Source organism: Corvus moneduloides, chromosome 2 (assembly GCF_009650955.1).
Source record: "Corvus moneduloides isolate bCorMon1 chromosome 2, bCorMon1.pri, whole genome shotgun sequence".
NCBI classification, from domain to species: domain Eukaryota; kingdom Metazoa; phylum Chordata; class Aves; order Passeriformes; family Corvidae; genus Corvus; species Corvus moneduloides.
In genome coordinates this window covers 80113294-80140935 of record NC_045477.1, presented here as the reverse complement: position 1 = coordinate 80140935, position 27642 = coordinate 80113294, and the positions used below count along the sequence as shown (strand labels likewise).

The 27642-nt window shown below is 42.7% G+C and overlaps 1 protein-coding gene across 5 annotated transcripts; it reads left to right on the top strand.

The window, feature by feature from the left end:
- The first annotated feature begins 118 nt into the window (after positions 1 to 118).
- On the top strand, positions 119 to 27642 carry DCT (dopachrome tautomerase). 5 transcript variants are annotated; one of them, XM_032100041.1, is made up of 11 exons: positions 119 to 133; positions 6990 to 7075; positions 9387 to 9515; positions 9799 to 10595; positions 17762 to 18061; positions 19527 to 19627; positions 20678 to 20844; positions 22444 to 22623; positions 22729 to 22864; positions 24267 to 24468; positions 26355 to 27642. In XM_032100041.1, the coding sequence occupies exons 4-11, from the start codon at positions 10295 to 10297 to the stop codon at positions 26534 to 26536; spliced, it is 1569 nt and encodes a 522-aa protein (XP_031955932.1). In that variant the 5' UTR covers positions 119 to 133; positions 6990 to 7075; positions 9387 to 9515; positions 9799 to 10294; the 3' UTR covers positions 26537 to 27642. The 5 variants fall into 5 exon arrangements, with proteins under 5 accessions (XP_031955932.1, XP_031955934.1, XP_031955931.1 ...); XM_032100043.1 differs by lacking the exon at positions 119 to 133 and adding an exon at positions 230 to 361 and having other exon boundaries at positions 10361 to 10595; XM_032100040.1 differs by lacking the exon at positions 119 to 133 and adding an exon at positions 230 to 361 and having other exon boundaries at positions 9833 to 10595.

Sequence of the window (27642 nt, the reverse complement as noted above, 5' to 3'; positions counted from 1 at the left end):
CTCTTCTAAGTTTCAACATTTTATTTAGGATGGCAGAAATGAAAGCAGACAGCTTCATTGGCGGTGCCTCCTCTGCCCTTCGCCGTCTCCCACTACTGACGGCGGGAGGGACGAGAGAAGAGAAAGTGAAACTGTGCGTGAGGGGCGGGATGAGTGGGAGGGAAGGGACAGGGAGGGAGAGGGTGCCTCCAGAGGGCTGGGACGGGGACAAGGACAGAAGGGTTAGTGGTTGCTTCTTGCCAAAATCTGGAGCGCAGTTCAAAATTTCCCGGACCTCACTATTCCTCTACTGTCAATAGATGGCTGAAACTACTTTACTTCACAGAAAGCTGAAGGAATAGCTTCGAGGCCAGGAGATCTGGTAATTAATGTCACCTAGTCTTTGCCGTTCATCTGTTTCCTCCTGTTCCTTTCTTGACTTGTAAGTTGAGAAAAATAATTTGGATTTTCTGAAGCATATTTTTAAGGAGGGCGTCTGGTTTTGATTTGAAGACATGAAGAGGCAGAGAGTTCATTGGTTGTCTTTGGTAATTTGTTGCAATTTTTTCAAATATATACTTTAATCTGGTCCTGCCCTCTGTTAAACTTTTTCTCTGTTAGATCAGAGATCTTCTTCGTACCTGGCATTTGGTAGTCACAAAACTGCCAAGTCAGCACCCAGCTTTGTTTCAGTAAGCTAAAGAAATTAAATTCTATGATTCTTTAAGACATATTCTCCTGCTTTTGGGTAATTTTTTTGGTAACCTTTTTAATACACTGACATCAGAACAATACACGGAAAAAGGACTTTCAATATTGGTGTCACTACTGCAGCAGTAAAGCATCTCCTTACTTCTCTGTTCAGCATCTTTCATCTATGCATGAAAAGGTGTCGCTGGTCCTTTTCTAAGCACAGCATCACATCATTGATTTGAATTACTTGTCTAGTACGAGGAACACTCACTACAGACAAACATCCTTTTAGTACAAAGCAAGGGTAGTGGTACTTAGATCCCTACTAATAAGACAGATAAGGGGTAGTGTAACTGCTAATATTACTATTTTTCCTAAAGATTTTTTAAGGTTTTGAAATAACATTAAGACTGCACACTTGAGTACTCAGGGACAGAAGGAAATGTTAAAATGATCACTTACAACTCCTCTGAGTGTGATATCAAAAATACTTTAATTTTTTTGCAAAAAGTTTTCAGTTATTCATCAAAGACTTCTCTGGTGCTTTGGGGATGAATTAGGGAGGTATTAATTTCCTGCAGATATGTGATCAAAGAAGGAAAAAAAGAGAATGGGTGCTTACTTTTTGGCCTTTTCCACACTGCTGAATAAAAGAGTCATGGTGCAAGCTTGGATGCTGGATCTTTGACTCTCTGCTTGGCTTGTGCAGTGGCACCCTGAGAGACAGCTTGTCCCAAGGTCGTTTGCTATGGAGGGAAGAGCTGGACACAGTGGAGACAGCGGCCAGCAGGTGCTGCTCAGCTGGGGGGCCTGGGTGTGGCCCCAAGACTGCTTTTATGCAGTCGTCTGGCTATACCCACCAGTGCTGCTCTGGAGGTTTGGTCCCCCCTGCCTCTGAGTTCCTTGAGGGGCAGGAAAAGAGTGGGTCACCCTCACCCCCTCAAAGTGTCTGATTTTTAGCAGGAGTACTCAGGCACATGGATCTATGACAAATATGTGCTGTGGTAATGTCTGAAATTTCTGTTTTAAAGGTAAAGATAATATTACCTGTAATGGTAAACCCGTTCTCAGAGCTTTTGTGATGTTAAACAGAAATTTTGTGGATCACCAAAATACTAAAGATGATAGCCATGGGGACATTGAGAAGAAAATATCTTTTTTGTTTGGTGTGGGATTTAGATTGCACACACTGAGTAAAGCCTAAAGTCTTACGTGGAAGAAGAGGATAAAATTAAGAGATAACCTCAATTCTGGAATTTTTAAACTTCTGTCTGTTTGATTTTGCAGGCTTGATGCAGATTTCTAATGTGGTTTGGCAGGTTCTGTGAAAAAGCCTCAAGTGTTGCTGCTTTATTGCTTGTCAGAGAATATTCAGGCATTTCTTCATTCAGCTGTACCTTCTTTACACAATCGTTTTTGCTGCACTCTAGGGCTCTTCTTGCCAGCAAACATTTCCATTTATTTTTCTATCAGCTTCTTCCCTAAAGAGGAAACCCCCTGCTAGGACACAAATACAGGCTGTCTAACTAAGCGTTTATGTTTCGTCACAAAGTTCCTTCTCTGCAGCTGGGAAGCTTCTCTGCTGCTACAGATATAGTTGCATATGCTTTTTTAAATGTCCATCAAATACTGAAGTTGACACCTCACAGGGACTCAGAGGAAAAAAAAAATTACAATGTCTTTTCAGCCTTATGCAAAGATTCAAAATCTGGGGATTTGGTCCACACGCTTTTTCCATGGCCATCCTTGGCTCCTCTTTTAAGTGAATGAAAACTGGGGCAGAAGGAGAGGATCAGAGAGAGGTGTACCCCACATCCTAGCTCTGCTGCAGGCTGCAAGAACTTGCAGTCACAGAACACGACAAATAATGAAGCTTAAAGCTTTACTGTGAAATACCTCTATTTGGAGTTTCTGACAAAAGTTGCTGTGCCTGGTGTTTTCCATAGGCTCAAGTTCAGGTGTTCCTCGTGTGAAATGCTCCTCTTTTTCCTCCATGTCCCCTAAGTTGCACATCTACCCGATTTAAAAAGTCTCCTCCTTGTCCCTGAAGGAATTTCCGCACTTGATATATGTTTCTGTCTTTTCTACCTCTCAGCAGTAAAATTTCCTTCTCTTTGGATTAAAAATTGGGTTTGTTTGATAGAGAAGATTTGTTTCTGTCTCTTGACTGAAAGGTTTCTGACTTTGTCTCCCTCACTGTTTATGGACATCTGGTGAATCTCATTTAGTTACATAGTGTGACAGATACAAGGGGTTTAGAAAACATGACTCGGGAGTCACATTTAGGTTTTTTTTGTGTTTTAATAACAAATCTTAGTTATAGTGTATTTGGTTTCTGATCCTGTAGAAGAACTAGAATGGTGTTTTTCAATTTTTTGGGAAATAAATGCAGTTAAAAAGACAACAAAAATTTTCAGCTGATGATGCATTTCTACAATCCGATAATTTGTATTCAAGTCTTTTATTTCCCCTGCCCCCCTGTGAGTGAGAAGTTTAGGAGAGCTTTATCCTGTTTGAGTTCAGCTCAGGAACCTCATTTAAGGAGGCATTTTCTGATCCCGTTCCTTGGAAGTTTTGGGTTGTGGTTGTTGTTTTTCCCCCCCTCCTCCTTTTTTTTTTTTTTTTTTTCTCTTTCCCAGTGATATATTCCAGAGTTCCTACTTTATGCTTTTCTAGGAATATAGGACTCATATTCCATTGTAACGTAGAACTAGAGAATTTATGGTACAGTTAACAAGGCAAATTTGGGGCAGTTAAGTGAAACCTTAGCCTTCAGTCCTGCTATGGTCATCAATGCTGTCTTTATTCCTCAGTGAACCTCAGGGGAAACATTATATTTTTTGTTTGAATGTGTGTACATCCTCTTGCTTAAAGCAAGGGAGCATTCATTACTTTGTCCAACAATGGTCTTGGAATTTAGACTACATATCATGAGGGATGAATATATTTTGCTCCATTTAATATTTTCTATTGGGATAAGTAGTAGCATTAGTATTTTGAGTAAAAACTGTGAGAGAAGAATGTCTTCTGGAACAGGCTCTGGAAAGCTGAATGTAAGGTTCCAAGCAAAACTATACTATGACTCTATAATTTCTGATATTATTTCAAATACTGTGCTTGTCGTATCTTTCAGGTTTTTTTTTTAATGCGGTACGGAGCCAGATCTGAATTTCCTTCTTCATATTTCTTTCCCTGTGACAGGGCCGATTTGTTGCCAGCTGAATTGATGAGATGAGAGACTCTATCCTACCTATTTCACTTCACATTTTGTAAACTGACATACATCTACTCTATGTAGATCAGGTCCTCCCCTACCACAGCCATTTAGTGATATTCATTGGATTTCAGAGACATTTAGAATTTTAGTGTCTGTCTGAATTCAAACTAGTCACCCTCACCTCCTTTTATGATCAAGGCAGAGAAATTAGGACAGAAGATGTTGCCAAGATGCAAGGTCTGTCTGAGAATGGGGTGTGTTGTTCCCTGGAGGTGCTTCTTTCCCTCCATAGAGTATTGCTGAATGTCAGGGTAACTGAGATTTAGTTCTCTTACCTTCCAGATTCTGGCTTCCTTAAGTGAATCATACTTTATATTCTAAGTCTGCCTTTATTGTGAGTCTGGGCTAGAAGATGATGAAATAATTCTGAAGATAAAGATGTCTTTGGGTAGGTGGTTACCACAGCAGCAGTTTAATCTGCCAGTCAGCATTGTGTTTATCTAAATTATAACTTGTTTAAGCTTATATCCATGTTCCTGCATAATATGGGCACTGGAAAAAGTGTGCTTGGCTTGTTTAGTTAGAAAGTGACAGAGTTCTGAGTCTCATAAACCAAATGATGATACTCTAGCATGATCACCGAAGAAGTTTCTCAGACATCTTGAATGAGTAAGTAGGATGAAAGAAAGATCTTACAAAAGAAATGGAAGTACTCAATTATTATCTCAGACAGAAATGCATAAAACCACAGTAAGGCAACACCTGACTTAAAAGTGTAAAAATGTGTCTACAAATAATGTTTATTTAAGGCTGTGGAAAGATCTGGCAGAGCTGACGCAGGCATGTGTTACCAGAGCAGTGTAAGAGTGTAGGACCTTCCTGTGCAAGCTGTGCAGAGTACATGCTTCAGCTAGCACGTGTCTTTGGGGAGGGGAGAAGCAAAGTGCTAGCAAATTCAGAGCTTTGGAAATGTGTGTCTTTAAGTAATTCCCACTGCAGTCAGCTCCAGACTTCTGGGAAGCAAGTGTAGCCAGACCACAAGGCCCAGTGAGGAATCCATGAAGAATCCAAGAGGGATTCATCTGTCTAAATGTAGACCTCTCATGCATATTGGGTACCTACCACTGAAACCAGTGCTCCCTTTACAAGAAATAAATAAATTGAGTTTAGGTCTTGTGTGGTGCAGTTCATACACTCCTAATGTGAGTACAGAAAGCAGGCCAAGTGAATTGCACCTAAACCCACCTATTTCTCTCCATTAAGAGAGTATCCTACAAAGGAAACCCTGAGTGACTGGTTAAGTGTAGATTTCAGTAATCAAGAGAAGTCTAACATCAGGTGAGATAAATTTCATTCTCTGTCACTTCGAGGCCTACAGGTAAATCCACAAAAAGATGACATGTGAAATTGGTGACGCAAGGAAAGGTTGAGTATCTAGCATCCAGACTGATAGCGTACAGCAGCCTTGTGGTTATTGAGGAAAGAAAACTCATGGAAGACTGTGAAACTGTCTTTAACTTAGGTTTAATTCCTGGCTGCATTCATCTGGTGTATTTTCCATGAGACCTGAGCAGATTGTTCTTCTCTGAGTTGCTCTTCTATTCTAACATGTGAACATGTTGTAGCATATAAATTGATTTTCAGGAAAATAATTCCATGCATTAGAAAAGGACTGGATAAATAACTTAAATATGAGAAGCCAGGAGATGATGAGACTGTTCATATGAAGAGGGTTTCTGTGCAGCAGCAGGATCATGAGATCTTCAGAGCTGCTCTGACATTCCCAGATGTTGTCCTCATTCTCCCACATACAGGACAGGGAGACAAAGGGTAAGGTGCTGACAGGGCAGTAGCTTGTGTTGAGAGATCCCAAGGACATAAATTTGCTAGGAGACTCAGGAAATGTAGAACACACGCAGGTGTCTGAAAGCCTCTGCTGCAGTTTTCCTTGCAAAATTGTCTTTCTTCTTGTTATCTCTTAAGTCATTATGAATTATCATGTAATTTATTTATTCTTTCTGTTGATATACTGGTTTTCACACAAGTTTATATGTAGAATGTTTTATTTTGACCAAAATTCTTTCCAAAATTCCACAGGCTAAATACTTTTCTGGCTTGATACTAATCGGTACTTGAGTACAGTAGAAGGAGCCTGAGAAACAATAGTGTCATTGACAAAGAAAATGTGAACTTGCTGCCTACTTACTAGTCAGGAATTCTGTATTACTTGTGTGAATTGTGTTTAGTGATTTCTTTTTCTGTACCTTTGAGCATTCTTTATTTCCTCTCTTGCCACAAAAATATGTGAATGTACTTATCCCAAAAATGTGTTGGCATATGGATATATTTCTTTGCCAGCCTTTGATGACAGGCTGAGAAGTTCTCTATTGGGGGTGACCCTGTGCATGAATCCAGTCTGCAAGGTTGCTGAAATACTGTTTTCTTGTACTTTCAGCATAAATCCTAACTATTGTAATTAAAAATTGAACACAGTTTCAGGTGTGGTAGCCTGACCCAGTAGCTCAGATGTGTGGTGTGGTGCGTTGATCCTGGCTGGATGGCAGATACCCACCAAAGCCACTCTGTCATGCCCTCCTCAGCTGGATAGGGGAGACAGAATATAGAGAAAGGCTTGTGGGTTGAGATAAGGGCAGGGACAGATCATTCACCAGTTACTATCATGGGCACAACAGACTCAGGGAAATTAGTATAACTTATTACCAGTCAAATCAGAGTGGGGTAATGAGAAATAAATTCTTGAAAACACCTTCCCATCATATCTCTCCCTTTCCTGGGCTTAATGTCACTCCCAATTTCTCTACCTTCTCCCTACCAGCAGTGCAGGGGAACAGTGAATGGAGGATGTGGTCAGTCTATCATGTCTCTTCTGTTCCTTCCTCCTCAGGGGAGGACTCCTCACAGTCTGCCCCTGCTTCTGCCTGGGGTGCTTCCCACAGGAGATAGTCCTCCATGAATTTCTCCAGTATGAGTCCTTCCCACAGATGCAGTCATGCAGGAACAGACTACTCCAGTGTGGGTCCCTGCAGGGTCACAGGTCCTGCCAGCAAGCCTGCTACAGCAGATGCTCGTCTCTCCACAGATCCTGCCAGGAGCCTGCTTCCCAAAGGGTCACAGCCCACTTTGGGCATCCACCTGCTCTGGTGTGGAGTTCTCCCCAGGCTTCAGGTGAGTCTCTGGTCCCCTGTAGACCTCCATGGGCTGCAGGGCCACAGCTGCCTCACCATGGGCTGCACCAGGGGCTGCAGGGGAATCTCTGCTCTTGAACCTGAAGCATCTCCTGCCCCTCCTTCTTCTCCTTGGTGTCTGCAGGGCTGTTCCTCTCACATATTTTCACTCCTCCCTCCGTCTGCAGTTGTTTTTTTGCAGTAATTTCTTTCCCCCTTTTAAATCTGTTATCCCCAAAGTGCTACCACCTTTGCTGATGGGCTTGGCCTTGGCCATCTTGGAGCCAGCTGGCACTGGCTCTTGTGGACATGGGGGAAGTTTCTAGAAGCTTCTCACAGAAGCCACCCCTGTAGCTCCCTGTCTGCCAAACTGTGGCATGCAAGCCCAGTGCGTGTGGATAAGGCAGTGCAATCACAGTTTGGATCATTGGCATGGCTCATGTGCTCAGATTTGATGCCTGAAAAGTCCTCCCTTGATAGTTCAGGGCAGTAGTACCAACACACAGCACTACTCATTTTTCAAGATGTAGTAAAACTCGATAGTAAATAGAAAGCCATTCAGGATGCTAATTTGCAAACTGAAATAGTGCTGATTCTGTGCAGCCCCAACAACAGCTCCTTTATTTAAGTGTGATTGCGTGGGAAAAATGGAGGAACTTCTCAGTAGTGATGCACTAAGGAACAGACAGTGCCTGCTGGTTTCCCAATGACTAATTGAAAGACAACTGTCTTTTTGTAATTTTGTTCAGTGTATTCCTCATGGTGTGTCATGCAGCAGCAGAGAACCACCGTTGTTGGCGACACAGTGACGCCAGGATGTGGGATCTGTCTGTCCTTTTTCCGTTTGTCTGGGTACCCCCCTCCTAAAATGCTAATGCATTACTGAGGACCAGAGACTAGTGCTACATCTATGCCAGGAGAGCATGCTGTAGTGTGCTCCCAGTTTTGTAAAATTACATAGTTGTGATGGAGGGAAGTAGTCATAATAAAAGCGACACGTGTGCCACTCTTCTACTCACGGTTCTCTTTCCCCTGCCCACTAAGTAATTTCCATGTCATCCTCTACCTGCTATTCCTTTTCTCCACACTCCAGCTTCTCTGAAAACAGCAGATTTCTCCTTCCTCATGTACTACATTAGAAGCCCATTTTCTTGTCTTACCTTATCTTGCCTGCCTCAGTACCTCCCCTTTTTCTGCCCTGACTCTTTCTGTCTTGTATAGGGTCTCAAATAGCAGTAGGAACCTTCCTATCAGTGTCTGAATTGAGCCATCTTTGACTAAAATGGCTGCTTGGACGCATATTTCTATTTTTGTATAGACCCATCAGTTCAGGGGTTTGATTGGTTAGCTGAATCCTATCTGTATGTTTTGAGTTAATTTCAGTGATGCTGATAAGTGAGTGTTCACTTTAATTGCTTTCAGATAGTTATGTGGATAATGTGGGTAACCAATGTCTTTGGTACAAGACATTGTCTAACACAGATTCAAAGACAGATCCTTCACACACCAGAGAGATGTATTTGGGTGCTGAGTAGGATGGGGAGGAGTATTGTTCAGATGGTTTTTGAGCCAGTGCTTCCATTCATAACTCCTGAGCTTCTTCAACATGTTTTTCCAGTGCCTATTCACAGTTTCTGTCTTTTTCACATGTTGTGTCAAGAGCAGCAGACAAAAGCCAATTCCAGGTAAATTGAATCCAAAGTGAGGCGAGTTGAAACCCATTTCAGAATACATGGTACTGCTAATTCGCTTTATGCCTCCATAAATGAGGTAGAATCATAGTTCATCTGTCAAAGAGTAAGTTTTTGATATAAAGATCTGAGAACCTAGAAGTGCTGATGACAGTGTCCACAGTGTGGATGAACTCTTTAGTCTATATGATGGCAATAATTTGCTGCATAGATCAAAAACTTCTTGTGGCAGAATGGTGAGGTTGAACATCCATATTGAATAGCACAGACACAACCATGGCTTTTTTCATTATACATGCTTATAAAAATGGCTAAACAACAGAGCTGTTGTTTAGCTCTGTGGAGGGGGAAGGTAGTGAAAGCTTTCAGTGAAGCAGGGGGAGTTGCCAGTTTTTATTTAGTATGGTGGACCAGAACTAATAGCTGTTGCTTCAGACTCACAGAACCACTTATCATGACTTTATTTTTGTTTATTAAATTTATTGCTCTAGGAGTTGCATTTAGGGCAAGAAATGCTGCATACTAGGAGCTTTTTAAGGATATTTTTGTCAGTGTACTGAACAGAACCACTTACGTGCATGTCTGGTGTGTGGATCAATCTCATAGACTGTCTCCTGCCAGGTGGGTAATAAATGCTCAGCTGTGACAGTTCTGAAAGTCTAACAGCCAGACCAGCTCTACAATGACCTCTGATGTAATGATGGGGAAAGGATTTGAGAGCAAATAAGGACCATTCACTCTTTAAAACAGGTAAATAATTTATTTTGCATGCAATAAGGCTATTAGGAAGGAAACCTTTCTTCGCTTGCCACTCAGATGTTTTCAGTGCAAGCACTGAAGTTCAGCAGTTGGCAGGTGGAATCTCCATCCCAAATTTATAGTACCACATTTATTAATTTTTGTTAATGATGCACCTCTATCCTCTGCACTTCCAGTTAGTTTCCGCTGCTACTGCTTTAATGGAAAGTATTATCTTGCAGTGAATGAACTAAAAGAGAAGAGGTTTCCTCTTCTATTTATCATCTGTTTACAGGGTTTTGATTAAAAGAATAAATGTATTTCTCCAGCCACCTCAGCTAAAACAAGACCATCAATTTCTCAAAGCTCATAAAAGACTTGGAGAAATAAATCTGAGGCATTCACTCTCCTGACAAGCTGCAAGAACCTGCAGAACTTGCTTTCACACTGGCATCTTTTCTGCCCCTGATGTCATGTGCAAAACACGAGGATTTGTGCTGTGCTAATCCCCCTAATGAGGGCTTCTCCCAACCTCTATATAAACCCTGCTCAAAGCCGTGGCTGCTGGGCAGGCACCACAGAGTCAAAGCACCCGTCTTTTGAACTGCATTCAAGGCAATTAGAGGCCGGGATTAAACAAACACCCAACACCAGCATCCTCAGCAGCAAGAGTTATTATCCTGGTTGGCCGGGGCATGGAGCTGTGGTGAGGCCAGGCTGTCCCACAGTAGAGATCTCCCTGCTCTTCTCACTCAGGTTCAGCCGGGAGGCAGAGCCTGCACCCAGCTGTAATGGGAGCCCTGAGGTGGCTCTTCTGGGCTGGGCTGGGCTACCTAAGCTGCTGCTGTCCCCCACAGGTGCAGGCACAGTTTCCCCGTGTCTGCATGACAGTGGAAGCCCTTCGCCTGAAACGCTGCTGCCCGCCCTTGGGGACAGAGCCAGGCAATATCTGCGGGTCCCTGCAGGGCAGGGGACAGTGCGAGGGTGTGCAGGCAGACACTCAGCCCTGGAGTGGCCCCTACACTCTCAAAAATGTGGATGACCGGGAACGGTGGCCCCTCAAGTTCTTCAACCACAGCTGTCGATGCACAGGTGAGATGGGTGCTGGGGGGAGGCTATGGGGATGGAGGGGTCTACTAACCTTGCTCCAAAGGCCAGAGACATTCCTGGTGGTGTAAGGCACAAAGAAGGCTTCAAATATTACCATTTTCCTAAAAATTCATCCATATTGACAATACTATTAGTACTTTTTCAGAGCAGCAGGTTTGAAGAAGTGTTTTCTCTCACATGAGCTTTTATGTTTTCCTCTTTGCCTGTGGAGTTGTCCTTGTAGCCAGTGATCCCCTTTCTCTGCAGGGTTCTGGACCTTTCAGTGCTGCTTTCAAACCTCTATCACTGCTGATCTAATCACAGGTGCAGTGAAGCTGGATCGGTGTGCATTGTTTGAAGATTCATTCCTCATGGACTAATAGTTTGCAGCATGACATAGCCCTGTGCACTGCAAGTCTCCTGATGTCAGGCCAGGGCGTTTCCCAGGTTTGTTAACTAAATCTGTCTCTTACACTGATCCAAAATGTGTCTGTACAACCACCAAAGAGGCCATCCCACGCTTTTCCTCCTCATCTCCAGCTACTCCTTCTCACTGTGACTTTACATAGGCTCCTGAGTTTGCATGCTGGAGGTGAAATGGATCTGGGAGCAGATGTGCTTGAAGGTTAACCTGGCCAAAGGGAAAAGGTTCTGATGAGACCACTTCACTAATGCTGGCAGGAGGCAGTGAGCAGGAAGGTGAGCTCAGGGCAGGATAAGGTATCAGGATCCTTTCTCAGCAACAGCCCTGGCTGAAGGGGGGTTAAAATGAGCAGGAACTGCACCCTCAGCCCAGACTCCTGTGCAGGGCTGGCAGGAGATGGCACCACTAGTCTGGCAAAAGGCATGTCCCAGCCACTGAAGTCTCTTCCTAGGCACATTTCAAATGAAGCCTGGGATTTCTTGTTGAAAACATCAAGTTGTTTGAATTTTCTAACATGAGAAGAATAAACTGCTTTCCTTCAGCCTGATTCTTAGAACAAGCTGAACTGTTTTGTCTAAAATATACCTTGGCTCTCACTACCAAAAAAGCCCGGACCAATCTGAGAAGGCAGCACTGCAGAGAGTTTCAGCCAGAGGTTAAATTTTCCAGTGCAGTTATCAACTGGAAACAGAGAGGTAGTGGCAGATGACTTAAATGGATACATGGTGTTGCCGAAACGCCTCAAAATAATAGGCTTTAGAGTATGCATCAGTTTTTATCTCTTCCTTGACTGTATTTCAAATGCCTGTGTGAAAGGACTTTTCCAGATGGTTTGCAAAAAAAAAAAAGGATGCACTTTTTTTTATCTCAAAGGTTCTTATATACCTCCAAAACTTAAGTCAGGTATCACAAACAGACACAGATCCTGGGTCAGAAGAACACTGAATCACATGGACATACACCAATATTTACGCAATTAATCAGAGCATCAAAACCTGGGAATAAATTGGAAGAGCAGTGGAGACAGACACGGTCTGCATAGTCAGACGTTAATTTGCTTGTCCAAGTAGAGATAAGCCCTGGGATTTGATATTTGCAGGACTGGATCCCAAGTTACATGAACAGAATGTAGCGTCTTTTCCTTCAGCCTTACTTCTTAGCTGGCTGCTCCCCTCGTCTCTTTAAAACCCTCGGATTCCTCTCTCTCTTTGCAGTTTTTTAAATCTAAATATACCAGTGATAAAACAGTAAGTGAAAGGCATCCTTAAGCATGACTTTCAGAAAGTTTTCCTGGGCTGTACTCTGCTTGATGCTGTATGCAAAACCATTTCCGGGAGAATGCTAAGAAGTTCACAGCCGTGTGGGATTTGAATTAGATCTGATGCTTTTACAGTGCTGGTGATCGTGGCTCAGTGTCCACTAGGGTTTTTTTGTGTTTTGTTTTTCCACTCAGTTTAATACACTGGTTGGTTGTCTGCACACCAGCTGTAAGTGGCGTGACGTGTGGTATTTATTAGGCATCCAAAGTTATGCTAACTGTGTAACATAATGGTAGGTAACATATGGTAACATAATTTAAACATTCTCATTCAAAGGGACATGGAACAGTGCACATCTCTGCTATTAAGGTGTCCTGTTTTCCAAGTGAATGTTATGTGCAAACTGCCTGTTTGGAATGGTTCCTGTATTGTGCAAACTCCAACCCCACCAAGGCTCTTTCTAGCACTTTAACAAGACAAACAGTCATGTTCCATCTTGGCACTGTTTAATTTATAGTTTAGAAATTGTGCGAATGATAAGCTATGGGAACTCCAACTACCATGTGGCTGATAATTTGGTTAGATGGTGCCAACTGAATGTGTCACATAGCTAATGGCTATTTGGTATCTATCCAGGTCTGGGTCCTGAATATTTATGGCAACCGCTATCCCCCTGCCCCTCCAATCCCCCCCACGACAACCAGACAAACCAAAAAGAAGAAAGAAAATCCCAAACACAAGTATGGATGAATGGCTATAATGGGATCAGATAATTTTTTTTCCATTTCTAGGCTTCAGCAGATAATATGCATTAGTTTTTCTTTAACCAAGGACAAATAGAACAAGATTAGAACAAAAGAAAGATCCAGCTTTGCTTCCCACTTTTTGTGCCAAGGGCCATGGTCAATCAGCAACTGCAAGTCTGTTGTCAGGATGCTGCACATTTCACTCAATGTGTTGGTTTCAGCAAAAATATCATCTCTGTAAAAAAAAAACGGGGTTATGGCATGAACGTAGTTGGAAGGTAGCAAAAAGTTTTTAGTTCTCGTCTAATTTCAGTTTTGAATTGATTGAATGTGTTCTGCAATTGGTTTGGGTGCACCTGATATTATTCAATATATATAAATTCTTAAACTGAAATAACCTGATGACAGATCCTGACAGTGTGCAGTACTGTGTGAAGGGGAATGTGCTAATTTGTTTTTGAATAAGGTGTACATCTTGAATTAGACCAAGTGATGGGTACATGAGTCCAACCTTGAATATCGAGACTTGTAGCTGTTTACACAATAAAGCAATATTTCAGTGATGGCTAAATTTAGTTTATAAGAAAACTGTTATAGAAGTCTTGTGAACTAAATGCTATTTTGAATTCTAAATGATAATGTTGTACTGCTGGGATAGAGGTCTGGTATAGCATTTTAAAAACACAGTACAGAAGACTATTGTGAAAAACCACTGCAGTCTGTCATGTGGTTGCTAATGCAGATTGTCACAGTGGTTAAACAATGACGTAGTTTGAGTTCACTGAGGACTTAAACATAATTATCATTCTTTTTTTCTGCTTCCACTTTCTAAGGTTTACATATGGGCATGTGATGAACTTTGCTCTATTTTTTAATAGAAGCTTTTTGGTTGCCCAGGCAACCTCTGGGCTTGAGAAGAAGCTACAGTGGTGTGTGATGACTGGTGTTAGCATACACCAGTGATATTTATGAGCACATACCGAGTGTCAGGTCATTTAGAAGTGTGTTTTACTCAGTGCCGTGCCCATGGACTGACGCACTGGGAGAAGTAGCATGGTCACAGTGCCTACAGAAACAGCCAGATTCACCCAACTTGACTGAGGAAGAGCACCTTAAATGTTGCTGAGTTTAGGTACAGAAGAAGACAGCTCCCAAGGCATGTGATCCCATTTCCAGACAAAAGGGTTAGTGGAGAAGACGCAGATGATTTTTTTGACCAGTGTCAGCAAAATGGACATTCCTGGAAACAGTGGAACAAGCTGGGATCATCCAACAGAGATATGATCTCCCTGCTGTGTACCAGAATGACCTCCCACACTATGTTCTCTGGAAACCACAAGAGATGATAATAATCTCTGTTGTTCCTGGCATAGCCTCAGGAAAGTAGTACACTGGGTTCTTATGTGTTAGTCACTGAAGGTGAAAAAATGCTAAGGCATGAACCCTTCCATGTTCCTATAGTTCCTGTGTGCAAAAGGATCTTGAAAGGGTCTAACTGCCTTACTGAAAATATCTACTGTGTGCTATATACTGCTATCATGAGATTACTTTTCCTGCTCTCCTAGAGCTGTACCACCAGCAGAGCAGACAAGGAAGGTAAGCTGCAAGAGACCACCATTTCACAACACTGTCATGTGGGAAGTGCACACGGCAGTAAATGAACTTTCTGGAAACAGTAATGCATAATTTCCAGATCAGAGGCCTGGTAGAGTGCTTTAGAAACAAATGCTGAAAGAGTGTTTTGGGTGGGTCATGAGAAAGCTGGGTCTGATTACTGCAGTAATTTCTGTTCGCAATGTGGGAAATCCCACAGACCTCCATCAGCTTCTTGCCATTTCAGCTGCTGCATAATGGCAGTCCTGTGATGCACAGAGTCTGTTGAAAGAAAATGACAAAAAGCAAGTTTTGATATCATGAAGTGTTGTTGTTTTGTGTGTTTCTGACAATAGAACATTGCCAAATAGACCTGAGGATGTGACAAAAATGTTCAACACAATCAGCAGAAATACTGCAGTGTGAAATACCACTTTGCCTGGAAATTGTCTCCTGTTTGCAAGTCTCCACTGCAGTCCTCCTCACTTAGTAACAGCTCATTCCCCATTGAAAAGTGACTGGGGAAGTGATGGAAAGAATGGACACCTCTAATTCCCTAATAGATAGGGTGGTTACAGGAGAAAATCCTGCAGAGCATCAACTGGATATGATTAGCACCTGCCCAAGGGAAACAGGTGAGAAGTCATTGTTCCACCTGGCTCCACATACATACAGTTGGAGAAAAGCTTCTTCCCATGAAGATAAATCATCATTTCAGGCTTTTGCAACTTTCTTCTCAGAGCCTGAGGAGGTGCATAGAGTATACCTAAAATATGGATATTGTCTGGTAAAATGATTTCAGGCATCAAGACCTGCACAGATTCAGAGGGCCCTTCCTGAGAGAGGAATAGGCACCATCACAGCCTCAACAAGTGACCAAGAGTGTCTTGTTCTAGTACCAGCCCAGACAGCACAGACCTGGCCCTGCACTGACTTTGGTTCTGTTAGTGCTGTATTTCACTCTGATGCTTATCCAGCACTGTGAGTAGAAGGGTCCTTTAAATGACTGAAGGAATAACTGGCAGTCTCAAAAGACGTTGTTGACAGATCTTTTTCATGGTTAATTCCTGCTTTTTCCTCCTTCTCTTAAGGATTGGATTGTACCTGAGTGTGAGGGGTCAACAAATGCTTTCAAGAAGTTCATGGTCCATGACTGAAACTTGAAAAGTATACAGAGCCTGATTAGGCAATGTTGCAAGATATTCCTAATTTTTGTCATCTGGCCAGTTCAGGCTGGAGTATGTGATGGGCCCTGATAGCTAGGCTGAGGCATGAAGAATGAACAAGCCACAGACAGTGGACTACACCAAATGATAACAGTAATTGTGCTGTTCTGATGGGACCCTGAGGATATTGTGATCCAATAAATCTTCCATGTTCACACCCCCCTCCCCCCCCCATCCATACCATCCATACAATCATCTTTGTTTCATATAACTATAACCTACTTGCTTTTTGTGGAGTATGTCTTCATCCCCTTTAGCCAGTGCAGACCCCTGGCTTTGGGTGCCTTCCCTCATAGCTGGAACATGGCAGCTGAACCCAGCTGCTTCTACTTGCATCATGACAAGCGTAAGCCATACATCTGGAAATTGTCCTCATGGGATGCCATCAGGATGTGCATGATCCAAAACCTTGCTGAAGTCTTCATGCTTGTGGTCCCTAACCTTAGCGCTGATCCTCAGCTTCATGATAACATGTAAACTTAGAGATCTCAGGGGCTCTGAAGCAACAATAACCAACCTATGGTGGGTCTAAACTCTACAGTGAATCTTCATATCATGGCAGGTCTCACAGGAGTCTGTCACAGATGTTTACAGTTCAGCAGCCCTTACCCTAAGAGCTAGACATAAGCTTCGGAGCCTTGTTGGTAACAGCCCTTGTAACCTTGGGGGTCTTTGAATTTGGTAATAAGCCCTGTAGCCCCTAACAATCTGAAATCTTGCTTTAATATTAGTTGTTGTTCTGGTCATAAGCTCAAGCCCACAGCTTAGGGACATCTGCCCATCTGGGAACTTTTCGTAAGACTCTTCCTCATCCCCATGTTAGTCCCGGATCTAGCAGCACCAATACGTGCGGTGAGCAGTGAGATTTTGTGGCATTTTGGAAAAAAACTGGCATGGTTGTTGTGGAGTGAGTGTGTGGGGAGTTGGAGGGGAGATTAAGGAGGGTTAAGGAGTCAGTGCAGGTTTTTGAGAACTGCATGGAGATCCCAGAGGATCGCTGGTTGCCGTTCCGCTCCCCCCTGCCCGGCAGCATTGCCCACTGTCCTACACTGCTGCAGCCTGCCAGCACACAGGCAGGGGGCAGGTGTGTACCGCAGGAATGGCCGGCTGTTCCCCGTCTCCCCCAGAAACCGGGAGCAAGTTGCAGTAGGGCATTTCTGCTGCTGCCAGCTATCTGCCACAGCGTGCAAGAGGCCACACTCAAGCAAGCTCTGCTTTCCTGGGCTCTTCCATCTCATCAGAGAGTCTGAGCTAATATCCTCGAGCGGACCTGATTACTTGCCTTAGGAGTGGTGCCAGCAGGGAACGACAGTAGTGCAGTGTTTCTCAGGCTGTTATTGCAGCACTATTTAGTAATGCTTAAAGCATGACCAGCAGCAACCCTGGTGCTTGTCCTGGTTTGTGTTGGGCCCCAGATACACTGTTAAGAGGCACTAGTTTCTCATAAGTTTTGTCCTTAGGAGAACTGTTTTGTTTAGGGATTTTTTTTTCTGTGCTTAAGGATCCATGTGAACTGACCCTGCTTTGGGTTTGATCCTGGAAGCAGAGGAGTACTTGAGAGCTAGTCGAGCAAAGCACTTCATCACCGGCTTAACCTCAATTGCTCAGCTCTCTGTTCAGTGAGAGTCCTCACGTGCCTGAGGGCTTTGCAGAGCTCTGAGCACCTCAGGGCGTCGAGCCCATTACCCAGCACTTCCCCAGCTGGCTGAGTGTGATTCTTGGCCCTGCTGTGACTCTGGGAATCGGGCCAGCCATCCTTCTGGTTAGTCAATTGGCAAAGCTGCCAGTCTGCTCAGCTGCTGTCCTTTCCAGGAACCTGCATCTCTGGGGAAGAAGAGCACTAATTCTTAATTCTTCTGCATTTCACTGTTAGTTTTCCCTGATTCATAACATCATGACTGATTGTTCTCTCTTGATCCAGGAAACTTTAGTGGCTACAACTGTGGTGAATGCAAGTTTGGCTGGACCGGCCCCGAATGCAACAGGAGGAAGCCAGCAGTTGTCAGGAAGGACCTCCACTCCCTGACAGCAGAGGAGAGAGAGCAGTTCTTCGATGCTCTAGACCGTGCCAAGACAACCATTCACCCGGACTATGTCATTGCAACTCAGCACTGGAGAAGTCTGCTTGGTCCAAGCGGAGAGGAACCACAGATTGCCAACTGTAGTATTTATAACTACTTTGTTTGGCTTCATTACTACTCAGTCAGAGACACGCTATTGGGTTAGTGCTTTTCTTTTCCAATGGGCTTTGCAGGTAAAGAAAAGGGTGAAAGTACCACTGCTGAACGAAGGTGTGTGCTTAACACAGCTGTGCTGCTTCATCAAGCACTGAGTCCCAGTAGTAGGTATAGAGTTGTAGAGCAGTTGGTGTAGAGACTTGTAGAGAAACAGTTGGTGGTGAGAAGCTGGTGGCCATCAGTAATCGAGGGAGATGTCCTTTGGACCTGCTGTGGTCTGGTCCCCCCACCCCATGGCAGCTGGAGCACACCAGTTGCACTACTGGTGCATCTTCAATCTGACAGAGAGCAATGCACAGTCTTCACTTGAGTGAACTGAAGTGTGGTCAGGCAGTGACTGACTTCAGAAAGATGTTCCCAGTCCATAGGACAAGGTAGGTGCAGTGGCAGTGGGAAAGAAGTTCTGCAGTGGTGAAGGCACAGACCATGCAGAGATATTTGGGACCAGAGTGTTACTGCTTTCTGTGGCCTTCACCAAATCACTAAGAATGGGATTTGCCTGACTATCCACAGTCACCTTTTAAAACCAACCTAAATTAGAGGTTTGGGTATGTAACCCCATGCTTTCTCCCAAATCCAGATTACTAGTCCTCATTGCTTTTCTAGACAGAAGTACCTATACCAGCCCCATTCCCCAAAGCCTACTTCTTGTAGGAGGAGCACCAACTAGTATGGCTTTTCTACCTGGCAGTCCCATGTGCAAGCTGAACAGCCCATATCTATCTCCTTGCTGGAGGGCGACTTCTACTCTGCGGTGGCTTTCATTCAGTTTGCCCCTCTGACACAGTTCCATTTTGCAGGGCTGAAGGAAGCAGTCTGTGGTCCAGCGAGAGCAAAGGTCCTTCAGGGGACAGGACAGTCATGTGGAAAGGGAAAGGGGCAACTTCTAGTGCTGCTGCAGTGGTAAATAAATACATATATGGCTTGAAGCTTTCTACAGTGATAAACCCCTATGCGGTTTGAAGCTTCTCACCACTCACCCAGCAAAAGGACAATACAAGAAATAACAAGCACAATTTGAAGAAAGTTGGAAAAGGATTCCAGATTACTATTGGCATGGAAAATGCTGAGGTTCTCTTAATAGATGGATGGTGTAAGTCTTGCAGCAGAGCAAGAGAATGAGATAATGCACATATTAGCAAGGAGATAGGGTTTTAGAAAGTAAAACTGCTTTTTAAAAATCAAAATCCACTAAAGTGGGAACAAATCTTCACAATGTCCAACTTTTTAGGGAATGTGAAGTTTTGAGAAGCACTGGAGCAAATATCCACAGAGGAGTTTGTTTCACTTGTCCCAAGTAAGTGGTGTAGCTTCTGATGTGTGCACTCTTTTCAAAGATGCAGAGCAGAAGGTTCTTGTTTAACTCCTCTCCGGGCAGTAAAAGAAGGTGCTGTGTTTCTCTCCAGCTTCGTTTGAAGCCTAAACACTTATTTTATCTTTCTTTTGTAGGTCCTGGCCGCCCCTTCAAAGGTATTGATTTCTCCCACCAAGGACCTGCCTTCGTTACTTGGCATAGGTACCACTTGCTGTGGCTGGAGAGGGAACTGCAGGTTAGCTGAGCAGCCTTTCCTTTTCCTTGCACAGCTTCTCCCTTTTGCTCTGTCACCTTGTTGAACCAGCCGAGAGTAAGCTACTTCCTACGATAGATTTCCCCCCAAAGTCCCAGGTGTATTTGCTTACTGATCTTATTTTTTTTGTTTTAAGTGAAATTAGTGCTTTCTGAGTGCTGAAGACTGAATGGTTTCTCAGTGTGAACAGTGATGTGAAGGTTATCATGGAGATTTTTTCCCTTCATCTCCACAACAGAGGATAGAAGATGTGAAGTAACAGTATTTATTAATAAGATTGAAGCAACACCTTCATGTAAAACTTGGTAACTGATATTTTTGGCTGATATTGGAGATACCATTCCAATGAAACCAGCTCTAAATATGACATATTATACATTTAATACATACATGTATTTAGCAATATGCCTTTTAAACAAATATATGTTTACATGCCCGAGAGTCAGTTGCAGAAGCATAGACTCATTTCCATTTGCATGACTTCTGTATTGGAAATGTTGCTGTATTTCAGCCTTAAGATCTCTAATGAGAATGGTTGCTTATCAAAATAGTTGCAGGATCTTGCTTGTGTGAAATCGTATCTGGCAAGCAAGCACAATCAAATGCACTGTACTCCCCTATTAACACAAGTTCTGATTCCTCTCCAGGGCCAGTTTTCTGGAACGAAAGCCAACCACATGCACAATTTTACCCATTACCCGCTTACATCACTCAAAGCCTCTTACTTGCTTAAGGCTCTATTTATCTCTACTCCTGCTCTCCTGCCTGGTCTCTGAGTTGGCAGAAAGCCTAACATGGCCAAAGGAAGTGCAGTCCCACAGTAGGGGAACTAGTGACAATGTCTTTGCTTAGACTGATTCAATGCCACAATCTTTTGGAAGGAGTTGGAGCGGCACTGTGAAATGCAGGTAGCCGAAATGCAGAATGAAATGCACATAGAGTGAACTATCCAGTCAAACAGCTTGAAGGAGTCCCTTTCGTTCTCTTTCCTTTGGAGGTGATTCCCAGCTAATGCATTTCTGTCCCTTGCAGCGTCTGATGGGCAATGAGTCCTTTGCGCTGCCGTACTGGAACTTTGCCACAGGTAGGAACGAGTGTGACATCTGCACCGACCAGCTCTTTGGAGCATCACGGCCAGAGGACCCAGGCTTGATCAACCTGAGCTCCAGGTTCTCCCAGTGGCAAGTGGTTTGTAACAGGTATGAGAATATCCAGGGGAAGTTCGCATATGGAGAAAACCTTGTCATTCAGCATTGACAGCGTGGACTGCTCTCTCAGTGTGAGGGAGTGGCAGGAAAGGAGCCAAGACATCTTCTTTAAAACTGGAGATTGCCACCAGTTTATGTGTAGATGGTGCTGTGTAAACTTTCTCGTATTATGGAAGTATATTTTTTAAAGATGATTCTCCTAGTACAGGATTTTTGTTGATTTAGCCAGTTTATGGCTGCCAAAAGTCTGAAGAGTTTTCATGTTGGCAAGTATCTTTCTAACAAAGAAATGCCTGTGTGTTGGTTCTCTATAACATACACCCAACTCATCTCAGCAGCAGAAAAAGAAAACTGTTTTGGCATGTAGGAAGCTAGAGATAGGCTGAAAAGTCTGCTACGTTGTTTTGGATGAGACCTTAACCCTGGTATATTTAATGCAGTTTGGGGATTGACTTTGAGGTATCTGAGATTTCACATGAAAAACAACACAGAGCCAGCCAGGAGCTTGCTGCCAGCTCCCTGTGGGAATGTGCTGACTTGTGTGAGAGCAAGGCTTTGACAGGGGATTCGGATGCAAGATTGGGGTGCTGTGACATAAAATGCTGTTGGTTACAATATCCATGCATCATTCTTCTCTCAGCTCAGGGGCAGTGTGCAGTTAGTCAGACAGAGGTACCAAAAGCTCAGGGTTTTTGAGTCTCTTTTTCTGGATACCGAAAGAGATATTTGAAATTCCAGCTTTAGGCACCAGTTGGCTTTAAGTCCTGCCCCTACTTTTTCTCAAAGATAAATAGGGCATTGGTTTTTTCTTGAAAACTGAAGTGACTAAATTCAGCCTTGTCAAGGTAAAACCAAGAAGAGCTTTTGTTTACTTCTGAAGTTTCTGAAAATGCTGTTTCATTTCACACTGAACAGCACAGATTTTTTTTGTTTGTTTCACAAGTGTTACAGTGTTTTTCTTCTCCTTCCCTCTTTCTCTCCCTGGTATAACAGATTTGCTCCCCATTAGTTACTGGGTAACCCCTGCATGAGCAGGTTGTTCTCGAAGGCCCCGAAAAAAGAAGATGCAATGCATTGCTATTGCTTTTCTTCTAAAGGGGATGAGGGATGGAAAGGGAAACCCTCACAGCTCACATTTCAATATTTTTTTCCTCTTTTTGTTAAGAGTTAAAAAATAGTCCTTACTCAGGAGTGAAAGTTTGCCAATTCAAAGTTGAAGTCTGTTTTACATTGCCTGACAAAAACTCTTCTTCCAAAGCCCTTGGAAGGGGAGAAGGCGTGATGGGAGTTGTGCTTTCCTTTTCCAAAGCATCCTCTCTCTGTGGACAATGAACCTGGTAACCTTTGGTCTAAATGACTGATGCTCCAGAGAGGAGGCAGAGCCACAGAAAGCCATGTTATGGTGACAGTCCTGCAACAAATTAATCTGCCAGGCCATGGGAGGTGAACTGAGCTGCCACAGGAGGTGTCCATCCCAAACCTCTGCTCTCTCACATGTATAGCTGAGGCCTCTTTATACTGTGTGAGAAAAAGCCAGCAAACAAGGCATCACCTTCTTCTGACTTGTGCCTCTCTATGTTCCATGCTCAGTTTGGATGACTACAACCGCCTGGTCACGCTCTGCAACGGGACTGCTGAGGGGCCGCTGCGGCGGAGGCCGCCCCAGGGCTCCAGTGAGCATCTGCCCACGGTGGAAGATGTCAGGAGGTGCCTTTCCCTGCAGGAGTTTGACAGGCCCCCCTTTTTCCGCAATTCCAGTTTCAGTTTCAGGTTTGTCCTTCAGCTCCTCTAGAGCTGGCTGGGTCACTGGTTTTCTTTACGAACACATTTGTCAGCTAAATGTGGTTACTTGATGGTGCTTTTACCCATCCACAGGAATGCGCTGGAGGGCTTTGATAAACCAGATGGAGCCCTTGACTCACCGATGCTGAGCCTTCATAATTTGGTTCACTCTTTCCTGAATGGGACCAGCGCTCTCCCTCATGCAGCTGCCAACGATCCCATCTTTGTGGTATGCCTTTTACCCCCAGCCTGATTGACCATGGCTGTGGCTTAAAGGCACCTTTCTCACCAGAGATTTGCAGAAAAAGTAAAGCGAATTCCCTAAAAATTAGTCCTTTAAATAGAAAAGGAGGAATCCTTTATCTTTTCTTGAACACTGCCACACCTGTGTAAAGGTTGAATAAAAAGGAAAAATAGGGTAATCTGTAAAATATAAAATAAGATTCTAGGGAGAAGAGCTGCTATTCTGAGTCATGCTGCCCTGAATCCTTTCATTAGGTGGTATCTAAATGTAATGGCTTATATTACAATTTAACAGCAACAGGGTAAGGTGAAAGTGCGCCTAGTTATTTTAAAGCAGTAGATTGAGGGGCTTGTTTCTTTGCTTCAAAATTTACAGGCTAAAAGAATGTCCATCTGATATCAGGGTCTCTTGGGAAATAGAAAAAATGTGATTTCACTGGTGCATCAGAATAGTGCTGCCCTGCCATGAGCAGCACAAATAGCAATGTGCAAATAAAAAGCCAGTAGTCGACTCTGCTTATACATCTTTCTCCCCTGAGGAATTTGTGCCAATTTATTTTCCTCTTTGTTAGATTAAACTACAGTGTTTACATTACATATAAAAATTCTTTGTATATTATATCTATATATTATGTAGATACATTTCTTTCTTACCTTTAAGTTTTCAATCTTTTTTTTAAGAAATTAGTCCAAACACTTACATAGTGGTTTTCCAGATTGTTTCCTTAATAATTCTTTAATTCTTGCATTAGTTTATTTCTTACACAATGAAATTCATTTCAGTACGCTGTAATTTTGTACAAAAGATTATCCTCTATAGGATATTTTCCAGTTTTTTCCCAGGGTTGTAATTAAAAAACATGAGTACATCAGAAATTAGTTTCAGACATTCATAGTAGTTGTCTGAAACAACTTTCCTGTATTAGTCAATTATAGATCTATAAACTCACCTGATCAAATTCATGGGCACCTGGAGCTGTGGAGCTGGTGGCACGTGCTCTAAAATGAGCATGATGGAGTCAAATTTCCTGCAACTTTCCATACTTGTTCAGAGATGAGAAAGACTAAAATATATTTGAAAGGCACATTCACTGGAATGAGCTCAGTGGTTCCTCACCTGAGAAGATTCACCTGCCCATTCAATGCCAGCTGATGTTAAACTGTCTGGGAAAAGATCTTATTGTGAACGAGCAGCAACAAGAGTGTGTAAAGCAAAATGTCCCATGCAGAAGATGAGTTTAGTCTTCTCATGAGCTTTTCAGGTTTCCCATTCTGTAAATCCCATCTAAATTATATTATGTTCCTCCTGCACATTTGTTGAGTGTTTTAAAGGTGGTTGAATTCTGAAATAGCTTAATAGACGTGCGTGCCCATGGCCGGATTTGCAGGTCCTTCACTCCTTTACTGATGCCATCTTTGATGAGTGGATGAAGCGTTTCAAGCCCCCTAACAACACTTGGCCTGAGGAGCTGGCCCCCATCGGTCACAACCGGCTGTATAACATGGTCCCTTTTTTCCCTCCGGTGACCAATGATGAGCTTTTCCAAACTGCGGAGCAACTCGGCTACACCTACGCCATTGAGCTGCCAGGTATGTCCCAGGACGCTGTTCCTGGCCAAGTCATGACACAGCTCACATTTTCCATGGCACAGGCATATATAAAATAAGGAACCTTTCACAAAATGCACGTCTATTCACCTGCTCACTACCCAACATTAATATTTGGGTACCTGGAGAGATGTACCTGGGTGTTTTATGTTGTAAACCCTCCATTTTAAAGATTTTTCGTGTCCATAGCTGGGATGTGTCTTAGGGTTTGTCTATCCATTTGAAATTACCTTTGACATAAATCAGACAAAGACAAAATAGCAAGAAAGCACAGTATTTATGCATAAAATCCAAATTTTGCAAGAAGATATTAAAATACTTGTAAAAGGCAGAAGGGTAAGAACTGCATGAAAATCATGCTTCAGCTCCTTTTCCAAAGATTAAATCTAAGCAGTTTCTTTCTCCAGTATTACTTTGAGAGGCAGTAGGTGCTTATCTAACCTGTGTGGGCAGGAATTTCTTCTAAATGCTTACCGTATATCTGTGGTTTTAATCTGTGGAGACTGTTTAAGGGTCTATAGACTGCAAAACATTGAAACCCTTGTCCTCAGGCTGCATTCATGCAGGGGTGCCCTACTTCATGGAGGCATGCTAGCTGCTTCTGCAGTGCTTTTCTCAGGGGCATCCCCAGAATTTCCCCTGGAAATTTAAACTTCCCCTCTTATGGAGTTTAAGTTTTCCTCCCTTTGGACTAATGTCCCCTCTCCTGCTTTGAAAATGTGGATGCCCCTTTGGCATGAGGCACTCAGAGATGAACACGGGCAGCTTTTGACCCTGCTGCTTCTCAACTCACGCCTAAAAATATTGTTAGTTCACTGTGAAGGAGGGTATCTATCCCTGTCTGTATGGCCTGTGTTCAGACAATAAAGCTTTTATATCCAAACCCTTCTCTTTCATCTAAAAGAATAACTTGCTAATTGTACTTCAGGTAATCACATTAGAAATAAACATATATTAGTACATTGCAGATTCTTACTTGAAAGGTGGTAAAGAGGTAAACAATTCATTTTGGGACTTTACTAATTTTTTGAATGATTGTACTCAACTTTTTTGAAGACTTGGGGCACAAGACTTTTAGTTGCTTTTATAGTCAGTGTGACATCTCCCTTAGCCATCTGTCTCCTCTAACCCATATGTCTAAAAAACTTTTAAATATGTGCAGTCCTCTTGAGAGGTTTTTTTTTTGGTGATTGTTTTGTCAAACGTGATTATTGCCATCTCAGTATATGTAGAATTCTTCAGAAAAGGAGAGCAGGCAATTTTTGCTTCTGAAAGCAGAAATGAAAACACAAAAATTCAGTCAAATGGAGCAGTGTTATTATAGGAATAAGCAATATTATCTTCGAAGACAGCGGTTCTTCAGAAGTGGTTCAAAATCAGCAGATGCGATCTGGAGCTGGTCAGCAGTACCACACTAAGTAGTGTTTTTAGTTAAAAGTTTGACAATAGGCTGCTTTGTGGTCTTTAGGAAAATTTGAGGGTTTTCTGTTGACCAAAATAGCTTGGAAACAGCTGTCTTGAAATGTCACTATAGAAAGAATTGCTTAAATCATTCATAATTTTGGCCAAATTAGATGAAAGAATGGTCTTTTTGTTTTGTCAGTGTTAATCTTTCCCATTCGCAACACTTTAATTTGTATGAATTGTTGATGTTTAAATTCAGCTCTAGACTCCTCTGGCAGGAAGCATCTCCAGCTCTGGTATGTGTCTCAGTTACGTGGTGTGTTATGAGCTTTCCCCGTGGCCAGTAGGTCACAAAGCTGCACAAGTAATCACAATTATCAGCATGTAGGAAACATTGCGTCTTCCGTGTAACTTGCAAAATTGAATGATGGGCTGTCCTCACTTCAGTTGTTTCATATTTCCAGGTTCCCTTGAAGAAACCCAAGCATGGGCTGTCATGGTTGGATCCACAATTGGAGGAGCACTTGTAGCTCTGGCCATGCTTGTTCTGTTGCTTGTTCTTTTCCAGCACCGAAGGCACAGAAGAGGTTTTGAACCACTGATGAATGTGAGCTTCACCCCCAAAAAGTACATGGGAGAGGCCTAATGCCCTCACTTTCTTTCTTTGCTTGCTCTTGTAGGAAGCGACCTTGATTGCCTTACTGAGATCTTAGCTGAGACTTTATCACACACTCCTTTGGCAGCTGACTACATTGTTCTCATTCAGGTTTTTCCCATTATCTTGTGAATTGTAACGTGTGAAGTCTCTGGGTACATATGAGCAAGGCTCAAGTCAGACGAGATTTTTTTTCATTATTAAATGTTATCTGGAGTGCGTGACACTTGTAAATCATCCTCTATTGATTTAGATCAAGACAGCTAAGAATCCAAATAGGAGAAAACCAGCTTGAATAACCAAGATAATTTTTCACCTCAATGTGTTCTTGATTTCATTTAGCAGTATTAAGATGTGCTGAAAGTTATTAATTCTACATGTATATTTGAATAACATATTATTTTACAGTTATCAATAAATATTCTGAATAACATAGTCTTGTTTTGAGGTTCAAAATGTTTCATGCTGTATGACAAAATACTATAGGAACACCCTGGTTACAGTTTATTTCAGAAACATGATCAATTCTATATGTTATTTCCAATAAAGTTGCTGTTAGCAACACCAGGTAAACTCCGAAACTCCAATTCTCTGAAAATTTAAGAGCAGGATTTCCCTGACACCTATACACTCGTGTTTTACCTCTGTGTTAGCGACCTTGGACAGAAGTTGAAAGTAGGACTTAACTTTTTTGACTCTGATGCACTGTTCTATGTATCTAGACTTAAACTTCCAAATTTCCAAAGTCTGGGATTCAGGACTCAAGGTAACAGGATTAAGATAACTTTCATTACTCAGGTGTGCAGGTGGGGAATCAGGTTTGGATGTGGCAGTCGCCACATCCTAAACATTCCTTCATACATTCCCTATATATTTCTTTATTTAGACATAAGTTTGAAGCCCATTTGTGTGGTTCTTCTGTGTTGTCTTGGAACAGGTTTCTTTACATACCAAATGACGTCTTGAACAGATCCTGTCAGCTTTGGTGCTTGATGTATTACATTAATGGAGTGTTCCAACTTTGTGTATTGTGGAGTCCTGAGTCTTATAAAACTTTTGCTTTTGTAGCCTTGAATAAAAAAATTCAGTTAGCAACA

Coding starts and splice junctions, on each gene's coding strand:
- DCT (XM_032100041.1), top strand. CDS start 10,295: ATGGGAGCCCTGAGGTGGCTCTTCTGGGCTGGGCTGGGCTACCTAAGC. Junction 18,062..19,526: donor AGTCAGAGACACGCTATTGG/GTTAGTGCTTTT, acceptor TTTCTTTTGTAG/GTCCTGGCCGCCCCTTCAAA. Junction 22,865..24,266: donor CCAACGATCCCATCTTTGTG/GTATGCCTTTTA, acceptor CCGGATTTGCAG/GTCCTTCACTCCTTTACTGA.